This window comes from Argiope bruennichi, chromosome 11 (genome assembly GCF_947563725.1).
Source record: "Argiope bruennichi chromosome 11, qqArgBrue1.1, whole genome shotgun sequence".
NCBI lineage: Eukaryota > Metazoa > Arthropoda > Arachnida > Araneae > Araneidae > Argiope > Argiope bruennichi.
In genome coordinates, this window is record NC_079161.1 from 26,428,905 (window position 1) to 26,448,534 (window position 19,630).

General features: G+C 28.8%; 1 protein-coding gene across 2 annotated transcripts in view; it reads right to left on the minus strand.

Annotated features, from left to right (window-relative positions):
* Positions 1-7,935: 7,935 nt before the first annotated feature.
* The window catches only part of LOC129956986 (ATP-binding cassette sub-family C member 3-like), a 98,096-nt gene continuing 86,401 nt past the window's right edge, over positions 7,936-19,630 (minus strand). Inside the window, exons 27-31 of one of the 2 annotated variants that reach the window (XM_056069079.1) lie at positions 18,179-18,328; positions 14,599-14,757; positions 11,496-11,662; positions 10,396-10,590; positions 7,936-9,583 (exon numbers count right to left, since the gene is read on the minus strand). In XM_056069079.1, coding sequence (XP_055925054.1) covers positions 9,472-9,583; positions 10,396-10,590; positions 11,496-11,662; positions 14,599-14,757; positions 18,179-18,328 — 783 coding nt within the window. In that variant the 3' untranslated portion in view covers positions 7,936-9,471. The remainder of the gene's footprint in view (positions 9,584-10,395; positions 10,591-11,495; positions 11,663-14,598; positions 14,758-18,178; positions 18,329-19,630) is intronic. The other variant, XM_056069080.1, reaches the window with a different exon arrangement.

The window sequence follows — 19,630 nt, forward strand, 5'->3', positions numbered from 1 at the left end:
GCTTTTATTATACTGTTAAAAAGTTAGTATCTTTATAATGAAAATCATTTATAAAAACTTAATATCAACTTTATTTATTATTTTTTAACTCTTTTTTTAGTACAAAAGAGATTAAACCAGCAGGGACTCATTGTGGTATGTATTAAAAAATATGATTTTTTAGTATTATTTTTTATTTTGTTTCTATCTCAGCTATATAGATTGAATTTAAATAAATTTATCTTCTCTTTTTTTGTTACAATATAATTTTTTTAGTCTTTTGTGATATGAAGCAAATTATTTAAACTAAACTGACTATTTAAACATAAAAAAATATGTTAAAATTTTAAAAGATGATGAAGCTCCATAAATAAGAATATGAAAAATAATAAAATTAAAAAAAAACAGTGCAAAATATTCTGTTCTGTATTTGACAAAATGATACCTAGGGTTTTCCAAAGAAATCAGAAATTGCTGAGTTTCACTTCATATTAGCTTATTTTTCTGATTACAATCTCATGAATTTTTTTGTTGATATTATTTTTTTATTTATAGTAAATATGAAAAATTCTACAGTTTCGAATAGGTAGTATTAAAAATAATATTAATTAATTTTTTGATAAGTAAATTGCTTTTATTTCATTAAGTCACCAAATTCGACTAGTTAAATGGAACTGCATCTCCCTTAAAATTTTCTCTGTACCATTAAGTAAATCACTGGCATCTGTGAGAATTATATGGGCATTTTCTTTTTCAGCCAGGTGCAATTCCACCCTTTCAGATCGGCCAATGACAATCTCTTCAAACATACAAAATTCGAATTCTCAATCAAAAAGTAATTTCTTTTTGTTATACTTTGTTGGATGAAGTTTTATTTATTTTAATTGCTAAAATTATAAGGACAATAGATGCCCTAAATTTTTAATTTCAAATAATTTTTATATACATATTTTTTACTGGCAGTTTTTATATACATTTTATTTACATTATTTTTTTATCTAATGGGAAAATATCATTATTTAGTGTGAGAAAATAAATTATAAAAAGTGTTTTATTAATAACTATTCACCTTAGGCAGCCAGCTGGTTCTTTCGGAAAATGTGTAGTTTATATTTTCAATTAAATCCCTTATGCATAATTTAAATTTACATGATTTTCCAAGATAATATTTTTAAGCATCAGATTATGACATTCATCAAAGCCATGTAATTTTAATAGCCTGATATTTGTTCTCTTCATTGTGTCTCGTAATAGAATCAAATCCCCTGAGATCATAGTGCAATTTAAAATGCAGCTGCTTTCAGAATAATCGTAATTTTTCCGATTTTATAATTTTACTTTTTTTTATTCTGCTTTTTTGCTGGTAGTATTGATTACGTTTGATTTCAGATAAATCACTTAAATGTAATTTCATGTCCATGGTTCTGCCAAATTGTCTGACATTAAAGCTGATTTAATTTAATTATCTTACTTTGGCTCTTTTTATTATTCACTTGAAATGTCTAATGGAAACCTATATTAAAAATATAAATATTTGATTAATCTGTCTTCTAAATTTCACAATTTTGTAGTTTCTGTTTTTTTTATTATCATTATTTATTTATCTTGTAAATAAACAGATATTAAACAGAATCCTTGTTCCTTAATTTTCAACAATAGAAGGAAATCAGGTGATTAATGAAAGAATTTGAATTTCAGAGTAACAATTACTTTTGGAAATCAAGCAAAAAATTATTTTTAAAAAAATGCAAGACTAGTAACTCGGCATTACTAAAGACAAATTTTTTAATTTTGAAAAGGCGTAAAATTTATTTTTGAGCAATAATATTTTTGGAATTTATTACAGAAAAACACCATAATTCAGCTTAATTTTTAGTTGATTGAAATTCTAATAAAAAAATTTAAAAATCGCTCCAAGCAGCATGCTTTTGCTCTATAATGTATACATCTTTTAAATTTGATGGCTGTTGTGCAAATGGACTGACCTTTAGGGTACCAACACACACACACAAACACATTCATCTTTATTATTAGTATAGATTTAAATTTTGAAAAAGTGTAATGAAAATCTAATTAATTTTTTTTTTTCATTTAAAAGTTGGAACAATCAAGAGTATAATCTGCTTGGAAATCCTGAGAAAGGGTTTAAAAGCTCTAGTGCTTTAAGCATTGGAGAATCACTGGGAAAAGAAATTGAAAGACATGACTCTTTCATTCAAACAGGTGTCAAGGATAATAAGAAGAAAGACATTAACCAAGTATCTAAAATAGCTAAATTGTTTAGTCCAGAATGGATGATTAAAAATATTGAGAGAATGTTATCCTTCCAACCTTCAGGATATGCAACAAGAATCCTAGCCAAAGTTCCAAAGAGTTTTCTATTGCTGTATTGCATTATTGGACCAAGAAATTGAAAGACATTTCTCTTTCACTGAAACAAGGAATAAGAATAATATGATAGATGACATTAATCAAATAGCTAAGTCGTTTAGTCCAGAGTGCTGGAAAAAAAAAGTGTTCATAAAATTATGCAAGCAAGTGTCTTAGCCAAAGTCTTAGGGAGTCTTCTACTGTTGGATCCAAAAATGATGGCCACAAATTCCCTATTCAAACAAATTTTAAAAGGATCATTTGTGATCAAAGATTAAAAATAGAAAATGGTTCTAAGAAGCTGAGAACAGAAAGCTCCAGCCTTAGTTCCCTAGAACATTCTTTTAGTTTAAAAAAAAAAAAACCAAAACTCTCATTAAAAAAAAAAAAAAAAAAAAAAAACCTTCAGTTTTGTCTTTTAGCCAGGTAATGAATGAAAAAAAAATTGCATCAAAATCACACACTTCCAAATACTTTTGTTGTGAAAGGAGAGAAGGCTTGAAGCTTGTCATCAAAATAAAAAGGCCAAAAGAATCCCTTTACTCCAAGAATAAAAATAAGGTTCAAGTTTCTTCTGCAAATTCTACTGAACCGTTGAAAGAATCAGGTGGTGCTGTTGAAATTACTAATTCTACCATGATCGATAATGATCTAAAATTTCAATTGCGATCTAAGAAATCAACTTCATCTATAACAGCTGCTGTCAAGCAATCAAATGTGGTTAGCAATAAGGTGTTTGATGTTGCGAAAACTACTACTGAATTCATTACAGAAGAAAATAAAACACTTTTAGATATTTCTGAGAAACAATTAGAGGAGAGTGCAGAACCATTTGAAAAGTAAGTACAGAATTTTTTTTCTCTGAATATTTAAATTATGTAAAATAATGACTTTTAACTGTGATTAAATGTGATTAACTGTGATTTAACTGTGATTAAAATTAAAAAAAAATATGAAGGGGTCTACAGAAGATAGAATACATTATGTTCAAAATTTTTAATAAATAACTTAATATCAACTTTAATATTGATATTAACTTAATATATTAGTATCAACTTTAATTGAATTATTTTTGTTAAATTGGTAGCAATAAATATAGTATTTGTAATTTTTTTTTTTTTTGTCTAACAGAAACATGTTATTGCATGGCCTTTTTTTTTTTTTTTTTGGTTTTAAGGTTGGCTGTTGTTTTGTTTCTTTGAATATTCCATTATTTTTTTTACAAATATTGAAACAGATATTAGTTTATTGTTTCTAAATTAAGCATTGTTTCTTATCTAAGTAAACAAATGAACAATCTATAATTTTTTTTAATAAAGTGACATTTTAAAAGAACGAATCAGATTTTTTCTGATTAATTTTTATAATCGGAACAAAACATATTATTCCATCTTTCAAAATTTAGAATAATGTGAATGTGGTGAAACTTCAGGTTTATTATATGCATTTAATTCCAAATGTTTATTTGTGTATATTTTTATAATACATATCTCTTTATCTGTTTTGTTATATTAGTTATGTGTTGTTAATTTAAGTATATTTTTATAAATAATTTTCTCTGTTTTTCCTTTAAAAAATTAAAATGTGCCAAATGAGGAACACTTAATGCAAGTTGATTATAATAGCTTTGGAGCTTTAGTTTTCTTTACTGTTATTCATAATAAACATTCAAATATTTTAATCCCATACAATGTCCCTTAAATTATTTTTTACTGCTAAAATAAAAAATAACTGGTTAATGATTTATATATGTTGGATATGTGAAATTTTTAGCTTTGATATAATACCTGAAAATCCAATCATAAATTCATTCTCGACTAATCAGTGTTTTGTAAATTAATAAAAAAAACATAGTAATTATTTATCTTTATATTATTTCAATTTGTTAATTGATTTATAATTATATTTATATCGTTTAAAAGGGTATTTTTTTGGTGAAGTTCTCCAATTGATTCATTCTTTTAAAAGATTTTATAATTTTTACTGGCATTATGAATTTTGTGTCAAATTTAAGCTGTTTTTGCTTATTCTCACTAAGGATGATTGTGATTCTATAACTATAATAACTGATGTAATTTCTATAAACTTAAGATATAAAGGAGCATGCATATTTGCACATATGTGTATTTAAATAATTTCCTTAACGAAGAAAATGTTCTTCAACAAGTCAGCAACAACAACAACATTCATCAACAAGTGAATAATGAATTATCGTTTTTATTATCATTTTAATATCTATATTTGTAAATACTGGGGTTGAAGAATTGCGTATAGAAAGATAATGCTCATGCAAATACCATTATCTTTTTATTAACAAATCTCCATTCTTTGAGTTATCCAGCTTTTACCCAGAATTGTCATATTCATTTTTATTTAAAGAGAATGAAACACACTTCACTGTCTGAATAGCATTTAAATTATCAATATTCAAGAACACTCATTATATTTTTAGTAATGATATTCATAAACTGAATTTTTGAATGATATGTTTTCAAAAAACAAAATTTGAGAAAAATAATGCTTCTAGTTTTCAGAAAGAAAAAAAAAATCATAATTTCAGATGTATTTGGTTTACAATCACCCTTCCATTTTATATCAACTTTACTGATGTACTTTAATTAAGCAATATATATATATATATATATATATATATATATATATATATATATATATATATATATATATATATATATATAATATGTAATGATATTTTAACTCTAATTTCAATTTAATTAATTTTCAAGATTATATCTTAATTTAGCCCATAGTAACTTCATTCTAAAATATTCTCCTATTTCGTGATCCAATTCCACTGTCTCTACTTAATTAATTCAAGAGAAGCATTGTTAAACTGCCGAATCAGCTAAAACTAACTTTCCCACACTACGCGTGAAGAGATAAAATACCGCTGATCAGGCAAATTCATTTTTAAAATCTCCCTGTGTTTCCCCTACCTTCTCCGCGCATGTAACGAAAATCCCTATTGAAATCTCATAATACCTTAGCACTGTAAAGAAATATTTTCCCTATCAAAATCATAGGTTATATAAGACCAGGGATAAAATGTCCAAGAGCTTTTTCCTCAGTCCTTTTCTGTGTCGCTCTGTGTGCTCATCGCTTGTACATATGCTTGCTTCTTCAAAATGAAATTAAACGACGTCACAAAAATTAAAAGTATCTTCACTGTCTTCAAACTGCATCATGCTTCACAACAAATAATGTTACATATATATAATATATATAGAGAGAGAGGAAAGTATATATCCAGTTTCTTAATGTTCACTTAATCCTCATAATCAATATATAAATTCACAGGATTGCAACAATTCTTAAACTTTCATTTTTTTTTTTTTTTCCATTTGCAGCTTGGTTTTCTATGTAAATTTTTACACAAAAGACAGGGAAAGGATTATAAAAATTAATAACTGAAGCTTTGATTAAAATAATTTTATTGAAAAGCAGCTTAAGTTAGTTGTATTGTGAAGGTATAATTTAAAATTTTGGCAATTGTGAATGATCAAAAAATTTGTCTGTCAAAATAATCTTGTTCTATTCCAATCAAGCCAATTCGAATCTCATTTTATAATACCCTGATGAATGCCTTAACTCTTTTAAGTAAATGGATCAAGCAAAGATTAAATAATTAAATAGATCTTTTTATTCTAGTCTGGAGAGTATTAAATCATACTGTAATCGCTTCTGAATTTGAAAATTTCACAGTCTAAAAAAATATTTTTATTATTTTCTCCTTATTTTTCTTCTAGTCTACACCATGTAAATCCTTGTGTAATCAGTATGGGGTCTAAAAATTTGGATCTGCTAGTCTGAGTACTTCCTAGTGTGAAGAATACCATGGTATTAAGTTTGGTATCACAAGCTATAATCTTGTTAATGATTAAATCAGAATCAAGTTTCTCTTAATGAATACATTGGTAAAATTGACTATGATAACATGAAAGGGATTAATATTTTTATGAATATATTGAAGTCACAACACATACTACTATGATATTTCCTCCCCTCCTCCCCCCCCCCCTATATTGGGATCATCTTAAGATCTTTGAATGTCTAGGAGTTGGAAGTTTTTAAAATATCATCATATTAAAAAATAAACTCTCTCTTTACTTCAAATTTTTATGAAATTTTTCAAGTCTTTCAGATTCGAGAATGCAAAGTCCAATCTGAAAGATTTTTTTAAAAATTACTATTTATATTTTCCTTCCTTATAGATTAAGTGAAACATTCTTATCATTTTTTCAATCTAGGTTGTCCTGTTAGTAGTTGAAACTGAATTTTCAATACAGTTTTTAATTATATTAATTTCAGATGTTTTTAAAATTAATATAATTTTAAAATATATTTAAAAAAAACCAAACTGTAAGAATTTAGGAATATGAATTGAGATGAACTTTCTGTGATATATCCTCAGTTACGAAGATTTTTAAAGATCATTTAAGACTTTAAGATTATCATGCGTAGCTTTCATAAGAGAAAGATACTAAATTTTAAGAATTGTTATTCTTTTGTAATGATACAAAATCTATAACGATGATTCTCTTTGAAGAATCTGATTCTATGTATATATAATGTTATTTCAGTAATTATTTCTATAAATTTTAATTCTTTAAAAATAATTGTAAGATCATGTTCACTAATGGCAAAATTATGAGAATTGACTGAAATGATAAAGATAATAAAAGGTCATTTCTGTTTGGTAAAATTTTTATGATTATTCAGTACAGCTTTCATAAGAGAAAGATACTAAATTTTAAGAATTGTTATTCTTTTGTAATGATACAAAATCTGTAACGATGATTCTCTTTGAAGAATCTGATTCTATGTATATATAATGTTATTTCAGTAATTATTTCTATAAATTTTAATTCTTTAAAAATAATTGTAAGATCATGTTCACTAATGGCAAAATTATGAGAATTGACTGAAATGATAAAGATAATAAAATGTCATTTCTGTTTGGTAAAATTTTTATGATTATTCAGTACAGCTTTCATAAGAGAAAGATAATAAATTTTAAGAATTGTAATTTATTTGTGAGGATACACATCTAACTGATTCTCTTTGAAGAATCCAATTTCATGTATGCAGAATATGGTATTCTAGTAATTGTACCATCACATTTGATTCTTTTTCCTTAAATGATTGCATAGTAATGTTCACTCATAATAAATAACTGAAAATTGACTGATATACAAATCTTTGAATTTTTAAAGAAAAAACAATGGTTCTTACTTTATCAAGGATTATATTCGATTTAATTCATTTTCAAAAATATATAGAATGAGTGATATTTTACATGTTCTTAGATTTTAATAAATTTTCATGACAAATTCATTTGAATGATTATTTTTGTTGCTGTAATCAATACTGTAAGGAAGAAACATGACTCACATTTTGTTACACAAAATATTTATATAATTTTCCTTCTTCGTATCTATCAACCGGTTCTTTAAAATAACATAAATATTAAAATTTTTAAAACGCAAAATTTTCTTCTAAAATCTGTGAAATAAAAATAATTTTTATTTATATTTTTGTGAAGTAGTTATAAATTCTAAATTTTGGATAAAAGAAACACTGATGTTTGAAATGATGACTGAAAAAATAAAACTTGAAATAGATACTGCCGAAAATACTAAATCAGTGATAATGATTTTTATATACTTTTAAAGTTCAAACACTTATCTTTTCACTGATACCAATTTCAATGCTGTACAATTTTTCTATTAATAAACTTTTGAAAAAAATATATAGAAGTGTATTTTACAATTCACCGCTGAAGTTAAACTCAAATCGCTTTTATTGGTTGCTAATATTTTATCTTTGCCTTTTCTTACACTAACCGCTGTATCCGCAGCGCCACCGGTTTCTGTTGGTTTTTCTATGTATGTAAAAAAAGCAAAGTATAGGGTTCCTAGGTTCATAATAATTTTTTAAGATATTAAATTTAAATCAGTAGCAATATCTAGAGAAGGAGTTCATTTTTATTTATTTCTTTACATATGTATATAACAAATAAATGAGGTGGCGCTGCAAGCAAAGAGTTTAGCGAAAGTAAAGCACTGGATGAAATACTATATCAATTTAAAGGCGTTTTGGTTAGGAAAATTAACAGCTCATTCTTAAAAAATATACCGATTTGGATTTTTAACAAAAAAAAAACGTTATGACACAATGTCAAAAAATTAATGTACGTCAAAAATCTTATGACTGAAAAAGAATCTGCGGATGGCGTTTATTAAAAATTAATTCTTTTGGGGGTATTTTGACAGACGTTATTAATTTCTGATTAAGATTGTTTGTTCTATGAGTTGAATATTTAAAATAGTTAAAGAAAATATGTATGGTCAATGTCCTTTCCTTTATTGATCGCAAGAGTGTCTATGAGAGTCTTCATCTAGTCCAAAATTACTTAGCACGGGCGAAGTATTGACCATCTGAGAAATTACACTTAATATTACGTCTTTTTCTTTCTGGAATTTCTTATTACATGCTATTTTGAATTTGGTATTTAGTTTAAAATTATGGTACAACTCTGGAATTTTGTTGCTTATTACCGCATGTTCACATTTTTTTTTTTTTTTTTTTTTTTTTTTTTGATGGAGCAGGTTCCTTTCAATTGAAAAATTAATTAATCAAATTAATTAAGTACTTTCTCGAAATTTTTCAATTACATAAACTGATATTTTTCAGTGATTCCGCCCTGCAAGTCTTGTGGTTGTATCAAATTCAATTGATTGATTCAAAATTCGTAATAATTCTTGAGATATATTTAATTTTGTCTGCCGAAAATTCCATCCAAAAAAAAGGTTGTTCCTTCATATTTGACTTTAAAAGAAAGGCTATTAAAATGATTTAGATATTAAGGATGGAATACTAGATAAGATATCACGAGTAAAGTTAAACAATTTTATGACTATATTTACGATGGAAAATCTTTGAAACACATTGCACGAGGTCCCTGATGATATAAAAGGTGATGACGAAATATAATGGCATGCTTTAATATTTGATGAAATGAATGAAAGACAAAATTTTTCTCTCGGGGAACTTGATAATACATATGTACATTTTTTTTTTTTCAAATGAAATAATGTATTTGTCTTACACCATTGCCATTGCCTTGCACAACTTATAAAACGGCGACAGTTCATTTGAAAACAAAGCGACTGGTCTTCCTTCTTCTACGATTTTTCCGTCTTCCATTACTAAGACCCTATGGATAAGACAAAACTGTTATTTCATTTAGGTTTCAGAGTGGCACCAGATATATATGCAGAAAAATATAGAAATACTTAAAATTTTGCTGCACATATAAAAATTTGCTGCATTTGTGTGATTTATAAAAAAATATTTCAAAGCCTATCTTGTTCGCTTGATGTCAGACAGAAAATATTTCCCTATCATGTCCATTGAAACTTCCCCATAATGTTCACTTGCTGTCAGATAGACAAAACGTACCTACCTGCTCACTTGCTGTCAGACAAATACAACTTCTCCATCGTGTTCCCTTGCTGTCAGACAGACAAAACTTTCTTGTGTTCGCTTCTTGTCAGACAGACAAAACTTTCTTGTGTTCGCTTCTTGTCGGAAAGAAAAAACTTCTCTATCGTGTTCATTGAAACTTCCCCATTGTGTTCACTTGCTGTCAGACAGGCATAACTTCCCCCGTCATGTTCTCTTGTTGCCTTACAGACAAAATTTTTTGTGAATGGATTATGCTCAAAATTTGATAATCATCTACAAATTTGACCAAAAAGCTACATGCCAAATTTCATACCTGAAACTCAAAGTGTCTTTAAGTTATCGTATTCACATACAGACAGATATAATTCCAAAATTGCGTTTTTCGGACTGATATGGGTATGAAAACACGGAAATTCTTTGAAATCTATTGTTCGAATTTTTCGATAGCACTATTTCCTTTTATAAGTTTATACAAGAAAAATTCGTTGTAAAGTTTTATACCTTAAAAAAAAGCATCCAATAAGAAATTTATATTTTAGAATTGCAAGATTATACTCATACCTGTCATAATTCTGAATTGTGTACAGTCGATGACAAACAGTGATAACAGTGCAGGCTGGCAACTCATTCATAATGATATTTCGAATCAAATCATCCTCTTCCATATATTTGGGACTGGGATCCTCGTTCCAGACCAGAATTTTGGAATCCTTCAGAAGAGCTCGTGCGAGGGACAGCTGCTGCTTCCGACCGTCACTGAAAGAAAGAAACTTCATAAAGCACACAAGATGATGAGTTTCTGAAATATGAGAGACCGATGAGCCAAGGCATTGACATGGTTGAAGAATCAGAAGTTAGAATCAATCCTTAGTCTCTGCTTTTAATTAGTATTGTTTGAAAATGAAATCTTTTCGGCTAGTTTGAAGTTAATTATTATTAATGTCTAAGATCAAAGCAAATGTGCTCTTAGTACATAGGGCGAGTCTTCCTTAGGATGAGAATTGAAATAATTATATTAGAACTGAAATAATTAGGAAATTATTTTTAGAGCGTAAATTAATTAGAAATTATAACATCTGGATAGTGTACCATACCAATTACCCAAGATTCAGAATGGAAATTCTACATGGTCTACTGCTTAATCAATGTAGCTGGTTCTTAGATATCAAGTGGTTATCAATAATTCACCATTTAAAATTCTTACAATACTCTTAAGTAAGAAGTTATCAAAATTTTAGTTTTTCTTTTCTCAATAGCTTCAGAGGGCATTAGTGCACAAATATAATTTTTATACCATTTCAAAATTTCAAAAATTAATTATTTTACACCAATTTTAATTTTAAAAACATCGTTAAACAACAGGACTTTTCATCGTTTTTTGTTGCTGCATTATACGCACGAGTATTGATAAAATATTGAATAAATTTTCCTGCGGATATTGTTGTTGCTACATGTATAAGACATGCATTTTAAATAATATAAACATCGATGAATCAAAGCTAAAACATAATCGTGTTTCAGATCTCTTTAAGACATATTTTTTTCTTTTAAAAAGTTTTAAATTTTGTGAACAAAGAATATCCAATACGTAATTATATAGTATTGTGTTCAAAACATAAATATTTCACTTGAAAATAATGAAATTAAATAAATATAAAAACCTTAGCCCCTCTTCTTCTTTTAAGATCAAGAAATCCAGTCTGCCCTCCAGAGATGTGACGTAATCTTTCAAATGTGCCCTTTCGATGGCTTTCCACAGATCGGAATCAGAATATTCTTCTAGTGGGTCGAGATTGAATCTTATGGATCCGTCGAGCATCACTGGATTCTGTATTTGTGAAAAACTATCATTTATGGAAAGCATTTACTTATAAAATATCTGGCATTTTAATCCTTCTCAAACAACAGTTTAAAAATTTTTATGACTTGGAATTTCACTCTTTAAATGAATTTTAATAGTGAATACATCTCAACAATTTTTATTAAATTTCACCAGCCTTCTAATGAATTTTGAATTTTTAAATACAGTGGTTTTTAAAACCGACAAAATCTTACCCTGATCATAAAATAGCACGAAATAATATTGTCAAGATGTATTGAAAAATTATTGATATTACATTGCTCTTGTTCGGCGTTACTATGAAGTGACGTCACCTTCAGATAACGCTACTAATTTATCGTTTGGCTTTTTTTTACCTTTAATGTTTTGAAAGAAACTGTTTATTATGCCTGACAGATGGAGTTCTTTAATGTAGAGCTCTGTAACGTAAAAACATCTAATCATCTTTTTCACTTATGTTTGTTCATTTTGGATGTAATGGTAAGTTTTCTTCTTCTTCTTGTGCTCGTTTAATGTGTTAAATAATGTTTCTTTCGTCTAAAAGTTAAATTATGTCTACATGGATTTATTAACAATTAGATTGCTAATCATTGCTATTTAGATGCCAATCACTTCTACAGGAAATAAAAGATAAATGAATCATTTTTTCACACGCCTATCTATTAAGTATTATACGTAAGTTTATTCTAGCATAATTAACTAAGACTTTCAGTCGGCGCAACAGATTTATCGTTTGGTTTCTAACTTTAAATTAATTAATCTCGGACCACAAAGAATCGCAAGAATATCATTTGGTGTTTTGGAACTTTTTTCTGCTTTAATTATCGCATTCTTATAATTCACAACTTAGTTTATTCTTTAAACATCTTTTTGTATATTTTATAACAGCACTTTTTATGACTTTAAGTGCATTCGTACGAATTGTGTTTCGTAAAGAATTTGTAAATATATTGTAAATATTAGAATATAATTTTAAAATCAAGCTGCATTATTTTCATTTGATTTCACCACGAATATAATAACTTCCAGAATATTCAGGTTCAATTACTTGTTGTTATTTATTTGTTTCTTTCAATTAATTCATCATACACAAAAGACAGTCTTGCACTTTTTAATTTTTTTTAATCGTCAAATAGGTAACAGTTAACAAGGTTATCAGTAGATTAACCAGGTTATTTTAACCACACTTTTTCTTTTATTCATTATTTTTTATATTAGCCTCTTTTGCGTTTCTTTACATTAACTATTCTTATATGCATTTTAATTTTCATGGCTGAAGTAAAAGAAATGACACGTGATTATTAGTGCTTTCTGTGTTATTTGAAGTTTTTAAAAGAAATTTTTATTTCTCTTTCTCTGTTTTTTTTTTAATTTAAAATTTTAACGAATATCTTTCTCAATAAATGCATTTCTACAAAGTTTTTTCTCACTGTTCATAAATAAACGCAAAATCAAAAAAAGGAAAGTACTCATTTATTTTTCTTATAAATAATTCGAATATAAAAAGTAATTAAAAAGAATATAAAATAAGTTTTTATAAGAAAAAACTTTTCAAAATGTTGACAAAAATTTAAACCAACCGGAAAAAATTGAAAATCACAAAACACGAATGAGGTAGGGTATATTTATATAAAGAATTAAGACCAATAACTGCTGTATTTCTCTACGTTTGATTTTATGCAATCTTTCGCGATTCCCTCAAGAGCCGTAGATGTTTTGAGAAAAACTCACCGCATATTATTGCAGAGCATTAAAATTACTCGCTATGTAATTAGATGACTTAATTTTAAAATTATATATTTCGATCATAAAATATACTCGAGACAGAAATTAATGTTAATCGAAATGAGAAAAAGAAAGACAAAGTTTTCAGTGTAGAATTTAGACATGTGACTACGTTAAAAGTGGATTTTTTAAATTTATTTTTAATTTATTTATTTATTTTTTTGCGTAATTTTGAATTTTTTAAATTTAATTTTCTTAATGTTTGAACAGTTTCTTTATGAAACTGTTTAATTTTTGTTTCTAAGTCTATTTTTTTTTTTTTTTTGGAAGTTGCATTGAATTTTATATTTGTATTTGTATATGTTTTAACACTATTTTATATCTTTGGATGCTATTTTCTCAAATTCTAATCTTTGGTGGAATTTTCTTATGAAAATCCCTACAAAGTAAAATATTATGAATATTTTTTTTGTTGTTTATATTCGCTATAGTAATTTCTCAATATGTTCCGCGAATTTCTGAACAAAGAATAAATAGTAACATTCATTTAGTAATATTTTATTGTGGTCTTAATGCTTCAAAATTTGGAACAAAATGAAATTTTCATGCTATTTATCAGTTGAACTCCAATATTTACAGAATAGCTAGAAATGTAGTTTATTTTTTAGTTCAGGAACTAGATAATATATTTCTTAAGATACAATCAAAATGTTAAGTAAATCATTTGATTAAACTATATTTTTGCGTTATACCTCTTTTTTAGCCAAAAAAGGCACATTTTTCCAATTTTTCAAAAAAATTTGCTATTTTACTGATATATTTTGATTTGATAGATGTTTTATCAAACACTTTTGTGCAAAAATTTAAAAATTTAACTATTTTAGAGATTAGAGAAGAAAAAAAAATTCATCCTTAACCTAGTCACATACCTTAAATAAAAATTACAATTGTGTGTTTTATTTCTTAGTTTAATCATTAATGGTTTCTCGGGAAATAGTGCCTATTTATTTTTGGAATCTTACTAGTTAAAAAAATACACTAAATTAGCTTTAATTACTTCATGCTTAATAAAATTCTCTGATGTAATAAAATGCTTTAATATCACAGTCATATTCATTTAAATTATATAATCTTCATATTACTAATAGCGTTCAAGTTAATTCTTCTACAATTCGAAAATATAAGGAATAAATCCATACTTTAGGAATGAATGCTATCTTCGACCGAAGTTCTTGTAATCCAATCATCGTAATATCGATACCATCGATAAAAATCTTGCCGCTTTCAGGTTCTACTGTCCGAAAAAGACCATAGGCTAAAAGGTCCTTTCCAGATTCTTTACCACCAACAATTGCCACCTGAAACAAATTAAATTTTTATCGCTAAAATGTTTACTAAAACTTCAATCGCGCTATATAAAATAGGGATGCATAATACACGATTTTTTGAATAATAAATAATTTTGCTATAGTTATTTTTAAATATGCGTTCCAAATATCTGTTATTTCAATCATATTATTAATTAAAAATTATTACTTAATATTAAATATAAAATTTATTAATTGTAACTAATACTTAATTTACTAATTTAAGTAACGTGTGATTGAATTAATGTATCTATTTCAGCTTACTTCTTAAAATTGATTTTTTTTTTTCAAAACTGTTTAATTTCTTTATTCGAGTAAACCATTTTCTGAAAAATTTGAATTAAATATATATGTCATTTCTTTAAAATGTTTACTTTAGTTCTATATTCTACCAATAGATGGCGCCAGCAGTAAACAGAATATATGCTGTCATGTCACAAGCAATTAAAAATGATTTGTATGGAATAGTGCATCATCAAATGCGAATATCGGAAAGTCAAGGTCACTCTCATGAACTTTCCAGTGAAGTCACCACTCCGATAAATTTCAGTGATATGCATTTCAATGATACGATAATTCCAAGAATAGCCTGTCCGTTCACTTTTCAACCCATTCACAGATTTCTCCTTTTCTGTTTTGTTCGAGAGCTTCCATTGGACAGATCGTATCGATTATTACTTTCCAGTGAAGTCACCGCTCCGATAAATTTCAGTGATATGCAATTCAACAATACGATAATTCCAAGAATAACCGGTCCGTTCACTTTTCAACCCATTCACAGATTTCTCCTTTTCTGTTTTGTTTGAGAGCTTCCATTAGACAGATCGTATCGATTGTTACTTTCTATCGTGATCTAAAATCTGTAATCGAAATATCGCCAGTAAGATCGTATCAAGGATTTGAATCACATCTCTCTTTGAAAAGTTTGATCACTGGTATTTGTGACTTTATGATATTGGTTACGTAATAAACGCTCGTAAAATATTCATCATCCCTAATATAAAATTCAACTTGTTAATGCTAGATGTATGTTCCAGTATCATTTCCTCACGAATAAAATTATTTTGATAAAATTTGATTTACTTGTTTCCTCTATGGCAAGACGGGAATGAAAGGGTGGACAAACTTGCTAAAACAGAGGCTAGTGCCAATCAAGATCGGAATTTAGTGAAATATCTAAGATGTCACTTAAAGAACATCCTTCAAACGGAGATTGAAAAAATGGCAAAACGAACGGAAAGAAGGTAAAACAGACCGTTCCACTTTCAACATAATACCCAAAATTTCTCTCCATGTGGCCAGCTGTAACAGTGGGGATGTTCTGTTCTTCACAATGGACACTGCCCATTCCCAATATATTTACACAGATTCCATCTGGCCAACTCTCTTTACTGCAGCTGTGGGGAGATAGGATCTCCAATTCACTATGCCATAATTTGACGAGCTATGGCACACGAGAAAGCCAGAAACAAGTCTGGCATAGGAGAGTTGCATCAAATACCCTCTCTCATGGCAAGATCCACGCTATAATAAATCATATTCACAAAAACAAAGATCTCTTCAAGATCACTGAATAGCTAAGACCAAAATAATACTCGTCGAAATCAATCTAAGCTATTCCCTCATTACAGAGCCAACGAAACACGCTCTCACAAAAGAAATCAAATCTACAGGACCCTGACAGAAGCTACAGATTTCTGCTTCTACAATGTTCGTTTATATGTTTATACATGTCATATGGATGCTTACAATGTTATTTATCAATCCCCCCCCTTTTTCCCTCTTCAATTAGTAATCTCTATACAGTTTACCCACAGCTAACGGCCTAAAAAATGCAAAGAGGTTGCGTCTGTAAACATCAATATTTCTCTGTGAGTTCAACCCATTGTCACCATTTGTTTTTAAGTATTTTTGTTCCCTTCATTTGATTATTATTTCGCCTAAACATTAAATATAGCCGTGCCGGATTTGACACGGATGTGACTCTGTGGAGATTCCTGGATGGCTTGTCGTTTCTCCCCGCGCCCTGCTCTTTTTTTTTTTTTTTTTTCATTTTTATCTTGTGCTTATCCAACTGGATAGATAACTCAACGTTACAGACGCCGGGGAACGGGATGGTGTTATATTATGTTTACTCAGTGGCTAACGAGGAAAATGCCGTTGCAGTAAATTTCTCCCTCATAGATAGTGCTGAGATAAGTCACTGAAATACTCATAACAAACTGAGTGACTGGCATAAAATTTGATTCCCAATTTCGAATGAAATGAATATGGTCTTTTTCCCAAATTTCTATGAAAGAATTTGGTGAAATGAAAATGTTATGCATTAAATGCAAGTGGAAAAAACTGCATATAAACCAAATTTGTATAATAGAAAAGATGTATTGCCAACATCCTGGCTTAGGGGTAGCGCGTCTTCCCCGTGATCTAGGCGTTCCGGGTTCGAGTCTTGGTTCGGGCATGGTTGTTCTCTTCCTTGTGTTCTCTCTGTGAGGTGCGTGAATGAGCCCCCCTGTAAAAAAGGGTTGTGCAAGCGAGTGTGTGTGTGCTACTTTCATTTGAGCTAGAAGTCAGACTTCTGCCCTCGGGTGCTCAGCGGTCTTTACCCTCAGAAGCTACTGCGCAAAAATTTGGCTTAAATAGTCGCACGACGAAAAAAAAAGATGTATTAAATTTTACAATCAAGTAAAAATTTAGTTTGGATGGTAACAATTTTGGAAATTATCATGAAGATATGCCATAACTCCTCTTACTTTAACCAGCGGGAATGGTCTCTCCAAACATTTCTCGCATATACTCTAACAAAGGTTTTATTCTAGAGAACGCCTTGCATGGCATTGGCGCATAATAGTTATTAACATTTAGGGTGAATTTAGCACTTTTATTGAATCTATTGTGTTATATATATTTGAGCAACCGGACAGACAGACGAATTTTGCTCAACATTTGATTGAATCTACAAATTTGTTGCAAAGATTGTCCATTTAATTTCATCCGTGTGCTTTTGAGTTATCTTTATTACAGACAGACGAACATTTTCTAAAATTGTGTTTTTCAAACTCTAAGAGCTCCGAAGGAGGTCTGAAACGTGGAAATTCGTCAAAATCTCGAGTTAGAATTTTTCGACGATTTTACTACTTTCTCTATATTAAGTATACCAAAAAACAAAATAAAAGTAGAACAAGTAAACCAGGAATTAAAAAAAAAAATAATTTCGAGGTACTGATTCTCACGTTTCAGATTAAACTTGCATCAAATTTGGCATCTCTGCCCAAGACAGCTACTGTGTAAAATACAAAAGGTGAATACTTCCACGTTTCCGTTTTTGTTATTAATTAATCAAGTTAATAATTAAATAAATAGAATAGTTATTAGGTGCGATAATTGTATAAAATATAAGAAGTGTACTTGCCTTTTCTCCTGGGAGAAACTCAATATTAATGCCCTGGAGAAGATATCCATCCCCTTGCTTTCTTTTCACAGAGTAATCTTGAAATGCGACGTGTCCCCTGTCCAGCCAGTCAATCGGGCAAAATGGATCACGTTCCTTCACCGAAGAATCCTTTGAAAATAGAACATTACTCGCAAATGAAACTACAGCATATATTAAACGGATCTATTCTAAAATCACGAGAAGACTATGGAATGACGTTTTGGGACACACACTAAGAGAGAGAGAGACAAAGAAAACGGAATGAATCCTTAATTAATTTTACTTTTAAGGATCATTTATAATAATTCTTTGACAGCTATGCTTAGAATAAATATTTAAAACTACATCTACCAATAACTTGGAAATACCATCGTATTTCCAAATATGTCGCGTAGCTAGAAAAGCCAGTGGGAGTGCCCCCCTAACACTTTCACACATATTCTCTAATAAATTTGTCATGCTAGAGAACGTCTTCCGTTGCATTGGCGTACAACAATTAACAAATATGAACCTTTGGCGTGAATTTAGCATTTCTAGTACTGAATCTATCGGGTCATATTTGGCGATTAATCCCTGGCATGGCGTTAATGGTACCCGAAAATAGAATTTGTGTTTTAGACACATTTTTCTGAACTGAATAAAACAAAAAAAATGACGCAAAACTTCGCTTGTAGTCACAAAATCCAAATTTGATTATTTAAGTCACGGCGGTTTTGAATATCACGTCTACATGTTTCTGAAAGGACAAACAGTCAATCCGGCGTTGAAGTTTGCTCGAAATTCGACAAGTACCTGCAATATAGATGCTAATCTGTCTACCGAATTTCATTTAATTTGCTTTCTTCGTTTTGTAATTATCGTGTTAATTTATGTTCAAACAGTCAGACAGACGGACTTCCATTGAACAGATTTTACTCAATATTTGATAGAAATCTGAAAAACTGATATATAGACTGTGTACCAAATTTGACCAGTCTAGCTCAAAGTGTTTTTGAGATATCTTTATCACAGACAGACGGATATTTTCCAAAAATGTGTTTACATCGAATTCAGGGAGGTGTAGTGTAGATTACTATGTATATGAGAAAGCCCCAAAAAATGTCCTAATTAACGAGCGATGTTTCGCAGAAAGAGTGAAGACGAGATATTCGCTGGATTGTATCAGTCTGCATTGACGCTTATTTGAAGAGAACTTTTATATCTGCATAGAAGAGATTCCAACTGGATAGAGTTGCCGAATATAACTCCGAGGGGTTCAAACAAGTGCCTATGGAGCAGCCTTAATCTATGAAATTTGGGGTTAAAATTGGATAACAATGATCGATGAGCCGGTGAAAGAACATGGTCAGAACTACTGAAGAGCTTATGGAACTGCATTTTTTTTTTTTTTTTTTTTTTTTTTTTTGTCACAGTAAAATGCTGCGGAGGAGA